The 6,900-nt window shown below is 39.6% G+C and overlaps 1 protein-coding gene across 2 annotated transcripts in view; it reads right to left on the reverse strand.

Annotated features, from left to right (window-relative positions):
- LOC129779807 (uncharacterized protein KIAA0513) overlaps nucleotides 1–5,195 on the reverse strand; it is a 45,499-nt gene extending 40,304 nt beyond the window's left edge. Inside the window, exon 1 of one of the 2 annotated variants that reach the window (XM_055787516.1) lies at nucleotides 4,436–4,573. Coding sequence is in view for 1 of the 2 variants with exons in the window: in XM_055787515.1 (XP_055643490.1) it covers nucleotides 4,436–4,675 (240 nt within the window). In the remaining variant the exon portion in view is untranslated. Of the gene's footprint in view, nucleotides 1–4,435 lie in introns of both variants that reach the window. The other variant, XM_055787515.1, reaches the window with a different exon arrangement.
- Between the last annotated feature and the right edge of the window lie 1,705 nt (nucleotides 5,196–6,900).

The following is a 6,900-nucleotide window of genomic DNA, read 5'->3' on the forward strand; positions in this document are numbered from 1 at the left end:
TTGCACTGTGGGGGAAGCGACAAGTGGGTTTCCACTATGTAAATTAATGTATTGTTTTGATAAACTACTAACCTCGAGACCATAGAATAAGTGAAAATGTAAATAAACAATAGAATTAAGAATTTGGCTCCTTTAAACTTATGTCATTGAAATATAAACGAATTATTAGATAAATACAACCTGCTCAAGTTCCTCAAGTGTTTAAGAATCAACGGATCCACTGGTTTTATTATCTTTAATGAACATTACACTAGCTTCCATAAACTTGAAGACCCTTGTTCAGTGTATGTTGCTGAACTGGCTGCAATATATTAGGCTGTCAAAAAAGTCCTGCGGTATTTCCGCGAGGTGTCGTTGTAAGCGCGTAGTTCTAGTTGTATTCATTGTATCGAGTCATATTACAGCTTGTTGGAAAGGTATTTTTGCGCGCCATAATATAGTCCTTGACAGTGTTTTGTTTGGTTAAGTCGTTCGTGAGTTATAGTGTCGCAAATATGGAGCAAAATAAAGAGAAAATCCGACATATTTTACAGTACTACTATGACAAAGGCAAAAATGTATCTCAAGCTGCCAATAAAATTTGTGCAGTTTACGGACCCGATACAGTTTCCATTTCCACCGCACAACGATGCTTTCAACGTTTCCGTTCTGGTGTAGAGGTCGTCGAAGATGCGCCACGCTCCGGAAGGCCTGTCGTCGAAAATTGCGACAAAATCGCTGAATTAGCCGAGAAAGACCGGCATAGTAGCAGCCGTAGCATCGGCCAAGAGCTGGGGATAAGTCATCAAACCGTTATTAACCATTTGAAGAAGCTTGGATTCACAAAGAAGCTCGATGTATGGGTGCCACACACGTTGACGCAAAAAAACATCTTTGACCGTATCGACGCATGTGAATCGCTGCTGAATCGCAACAAAATCGACCCGTTTCTGAAGCGGATGGTGACTGGCGATGAAAAGTGGGTCACTTACGACAACGTGAAGCGCAAACGGTCGTGGTCGAAGCCCGCTGAAGCGGCTCAGACGGTGGCCAAGCCCTCATTAACGGCCAGGAAGGTTCTGCTGTGTGTTTGGTGGGATTGTCAAGGAATAATCTATTATGAGCTGCTTCCCTATGACCAAACGCTCAATTCGGACCTGTACTGCCAACAACTGGACCGCTTGAAGGTAGCACTCATGAAGAGGAGGCCATCTTTGATAAACAGAGGCCGCATTGTCTTCCATCAGGACAACGCCAGGCCACACACTTCTTTGGTGACGCGCCAGAAGCTCCGGGAGCTCGGATGGGAGGTTCTTTTGCATCCGCCGTATAGTCCGGACCTTGCACCAAGTGACTACCACCTGTTTTTGTCCATGGCAAACGAGCTAGGTAGTCAGAAGTTAGCCACAAAAGAGGCCTGTGAAAATTGGCTATCCGAGTTTATTGCCAATAAGGAAGCGAGCTTCTATAACAGGGGTATTATGAAGTTGGCATCTCGTTGGGAACAAGTCATCGAACAAAACGGAGCATATTTGACTTAAAACAGATGATTGTAACTAATTTTATGAACAAATGAAAATTTAAAAAAAAAAACCGCAGGACTTTTTTGACAGCCTAATATCATGCAATTAAGACTATGAGTCCTTACCACCTGATCACTATTTTATTTTCTCGGATAATCTTAGCAGTATACGAGCCATTCAATCCTTGAAACAACAGACGGAAGCATCATAATTTCTTATCAAAATTAGGGATGCATTGAATTTTCTTGTCGATAAAAGTATTCGAATCACTTTCATTTGGATTCCAATTGCTCTATTCCTGGTAATGAGAAAGCGGATACACTCGCAAAGATGGGTAGTATGCAGGGTACAGTTTTTGAAAAACAAATAGCGTATCGGGAATTCTTCTCCGTTTCCTGACAGCAGTCACGAAGGCCTTGTTTAAAGGGTTAGATCTTGACAGAAATCTCATTAGAAATATGTGCAGATTAATGTCCAATCATTCCGCGATAAATGCGCATCTCTTCCACATAGGTCTTGCTACTAACAATTTATGCAATTGTGGTCAAGGATATCATGACATCGAGCACGTTGTTTGGTCATGTAATGAATTTTGCAATGAAATAATCAAACTGGTTGCAGATTTAGAGGCTCAAGGAGTACACTCACGCATGCCAGTTCACGATATGTTAGCTACTCGCGACCCTAATTTTATGTTCCCCATATATGTCTTCCTAAGAAGCGCTAATATTATTATTTAGGTCGCATCTCCTACTTTCACTTGTCCATTCTCCCTTCCTTTCCTATTACATAAGCAGAACTTAGTACCCGTTGAGATAAGATCATTACAGGAGCTATAAACATAGCAAGGAGGCAGTCACTACCAAAGGATACCGTTGCTACATCAACTGGCGATGTAGTTGTTACGACCCACCACAGGCACTGTTCCAGACAAGGATAATACCGACGAGGCAATGAAGGAATAATTTTTTTTTTATATTGTTCTGTAGTTTTAGCTAATTACACTTAAGTTAATGATTATGTATTTATAATATATTCAAATAGTTTAAAAATGTACAGCTTGATGATGGCTGTTTATCCACTTGGGCCTAATTAAATAAATAAAGGAAAAAAAAAGTTCCTCAAGTTGATTGACAAAAATACTGGTCCTGGTTTAACTGGTCTGCTTTTTAACTGGTCGAACGTTAACTGGTCCTTGGACCACTTAAAAAGCAGAATTTCGTAAACAATCGCCGCCATATTCAAATGGAAGATATGCTGTGAGGGGCATTCGAATGTAATTCGAAATGTTATGAAAATTGACATTATTTTCGAATGACAGAAACATTGATAAAATTGCAGAAAAATAATTTCCTCAAATTATATTTCATACCTGTTGTCGCACTCAATGCCAAATTACATTGGAATCCTTTTGTTTATCCAATTTCATGATCAACGCGAATCAAACAATTAATTGAAGTTCCCCCCAATTTTATTTGACGTTTAACATGCCGGACCAGTTAAAACGCGAATGTCGATGACTGGTCCTCCCTTTTCGCCCAGTTAGTGAATGTTTACTGTATACGTCAATAATCAAAACTGTCGTAGATAATCATCGAGTTATTGTCGAAACACCGTGGCATCCTGAAAAAGTTACAGTTTTGAGTGCCTTTTAGGCCGGTGAACGATTCCACCGGCCTAAATCCGTTTTTCTTCAAAATTCATGTCTACATAACTTAACACGTTGAGTGCCACGGTTTTATAGCGACTCTATGGAAATTTTTAAACGTATTAGGCCCATCCTTTCTTATCGTAGTGGAAGGTATTTTTGTTCGGAAGGGAATGCTTATAAGCATATAGGCTTATATTAGTTACCTTTATTATCATATGCTACACTGTCAGTCACCGGTGACTAACACCGAGTTTTCGCCCAGGCTGCGTCAGTCGTGACGTGGCAGTCAACATGTTAAAAGTCAATTATGATCGCTACAGAGCCATGATAACCGACTTTAGAGTGTCCTTAATGTGGGGAGATGTGGACAAGATGGTGCAACATGCCACACCACGTTCGCTAGAATTGATTCAGGTAAAGAAACGTACGGCGAATAAATAATTTCACGTCATGGACGTGAAATGGTCCATGGTCCATAACCCATGGAATTGATCTCCCATATCATGTGATTTAATGCCCTTGAACTATTTTTTGTGGGGATAAATGAATTTATGGTATATGCCAAGAAGCAACAGACTTTTGCAAGTTGAAAGATACCATTCACCACGTTAGCACCGAAAGACGGTCTACATTGCTACAAAAAGTGAAAAAAAAGTTTGTCGTAAATCACATTCAAATAAAGAGAGCATAGCATTGTCTTTCGAATAAAGCCAATTTTCCCGTGCTTTATTTTAATTAAAGTTCCATGTAAAAAAACAACCAGTACAAGAGCGCAAAAACCATTGATAAACCTATCGAACAGTAAAAGAGGAAACATTATCGATGTGTTATAATCCAATAAACTACAGAAAACCAACCGAACAACCAAACAAACCATAGAACATAGCAGTTAACAAAAAAAATCCTCTTAATTTGACGTATTGTGCAGCTTTCCAATGATAATTACCCGCTCCGATTTCCGATAACATTTCAGTACTTGACACACAAAATAATAATAACTACATAGAGGCGAATGAACTGCAAAGTTTAAAGCCTCTTAAAAACAAAGAAGATAAGATAATAACTACAACATCAACATTGTTGACTTATTAAATTTCATTAAGATTATCTTGAATGAAGTATTATACATTTCACATTGCAACCTATTTCGCTTGTATAATGTTGGTATGCGAAATCGTTTCACTTGGTAACAGTTCAACAAAATAATCTCGCGAACCATCAATGGTTCGATTCCCATTTAAATTCAAACAACAGCACACATTTTCATTTCCATAATCCTCACCTTATTCGATATGCCATTGATAATCTCGGTGCTGTTACCGAGTACAGAAAGAAATTTGGATTTTATAGCGCTCGGCGTTTTGCCCATAAACGATTTCAGCTTGTTAGCCCGTGCATCCGCCGCGGTGGCTCCATTAACGGAACCGGACGTTTCCCCGCTGGCCAAATCGTTCGGCTGGCTAAACCGATCCCTTGCCACAGCCTTGCTGGCCATTGTCGAGGCAAACGCTGCAATGTCCATTGCGTCTGGCAGCGCGCTTATTAGATTGATTGTTGATAATGCTCCTCCTTCCGGGCTACTCTAACTCCTGGATTGAACTTCAGTAGAGGTTATTTATAGATAGAAACTAATTTTCTTTCCATGTGCACTTTTCATCACATAGCTGAAAACACTCGAACTGGACTTTCCACTTTCACACGTTCTTCTTCCTGATCTTTTGCCCCCCACGGGGGTGAAACAAATTTATGTAATCCACTCAAGGCTTCACAACATTGAACTAATTTTCATCGCCTTCTTTCGCACGTCAACACTTGCTACCTTCCGATTCGCTCCGTTGTCGTATTGATTTGTAATTTTCAATTAGTTCACTAGTTAGGAAATTTGTCGCATGGATAACAGGACAGTAACAATCGTAAAATATTGAAGCAATAAAATAAAGCTTATACACCAAAATTTTTTCTTGCTCAGATACTACACTAAAACCACAATAAAATAAACCACCTAACCTACGACAGCGCTACGGGAAAACTGATACAATGCGACTTTTTCCTGCGAGCAGCACCTGGGGAAAACCGATTCGGGGTTACACTGAACGTCGGGTTGTTGAAAATTTATAACGCTTTCGAACGACGTTAATTGAAGTTATGAATTTATTTAAAATTGATTACGGAAAATAGTAGCAACTTAAGGCCATTCATGCTCGAAAGCATTAATAATCAGAAGAAACTATCCCATCACGACAGGCCGCAGCAGGAAAATTGAAGCATCCCGAACGAGAACCGCTCAATGCAGATTACTAAAAGCACTACTACACGAGCGAAACGGTTCGCTGACTACCGTGCACCAATACTACTTCCATTTGCTGTTGACAGCGGGTTTGTTTTCAGTTATCATTCTGTCATCCGAATGCCGGTGGGTGGTGTGGGAGGAAATATTTTCCCGTTACCACTACTTACGAGGTTGGGCAGCGTGGGAGGAAGATTGATACAAAAACATTGACGCCAACTTGATGGCACGGAACAAATGTAGCGTGGCGAAGGGAGACGGGTAAACTCGTAAATAGCAGAGCACGTGGTGGCAATGCCCGCGTTCGGCAGTGGCTTCTGCGCCATGAACTCCCGCACTTGCTATCATTGAAGGCGCGTCGTTAAACTGTAGAATCTATGGCTGGGAACTATGGACGTAGACTTGGATTTATGCTAGCTGTATTTTGAATATAAACTAATGGAGAAACTGATGAAACTAAACAAAACTATGTGTGAACAAGAAAAATTGGCAATGTTGACTATGTGGAATTCGAATCGTAATGAAAAAGTTGTCTGCAAATGAATGAAGCCGGAAGAAAAATCAAACAGACGAAAAATATTGCATTTATTTATTTTAATAAAATTTATTTGAATTATTGGCAGGTGGGAGAGAAGCACATCACACGATGGATGAGTCTGTCCATATAAGAACATGTGTACTGAACTTGATACTCTCTGGCGTATCTGCAGAGCAATGCAAATCAACTGAAATAACCTAATTTCCATACGGTATGCATCATACTACAGGAACATCGTTCAGTTCTGCAAGATTATTTCGAAATTCAAATCATTTAGGTAGCTGTTCTTCGCGAAATGGTCTATCCAATACATCTTTCATCGTCCTTGAAATCTATAGATAAATCTTCTCTTGTACGATTACTGGGCATACAAATCCCAAATCCCAATCCCAAATAAGAAAAACACGCGACATCTGAAAGAGCAGTTTTCTTTGTTAATGCTATTGATGGATGCGATGATGGTATTTGCTGTTTCGAATTATGACTTTTCCAGATGGTCGGTGTTAAGTCAGACCGGACCATGTGACATTTTTATGATTTCGAGAAAAACGAACATAAAGTTTAATGCTCTGCAATTTTCAAAGCATTTAATTTTTTCATTCAATATTGTTCTCAGAAATGCTGGCTACTCTCTGGCAATGCTTTTACTATCATAGTTGTAAAAAAACATCAAGTATACCAAAAAAACAGTTATTTGGCTGCCTATGCGTACATGGTCCACTAAACCAAACCAAATGAAGCATTTTTTAAGAGTAGGTCACCTATGAACGAACAATTTCGAAATATTTCTCCATCAATTAACAGTTGTGAGTCGAAGTGTGCCATTCTGCTATGAAAATAAGAGCGAGAAGGATTCTGAGTTTGAAACTGCATACACATTTGTTTACATTCAGCATAATAGCCTCTGCCATTTACTGCTGGC

This window comes from Toxorhynchites rutilus, chromosome 3 (assembly GCF_029784135.1).
Source record: "Toxorhynchites rutilus septentrionalis strain SRP chromosome 3, ASM2978413v1, whole genome shotgun sequence".
In the NCBI taxonomy this organism is placed as follows: Eukaryota; Metazoa; Arthropoda; class Insecta; order Diptera; family Culicidae; genus Toxorhynchites; species Toxorhynchites rutilus.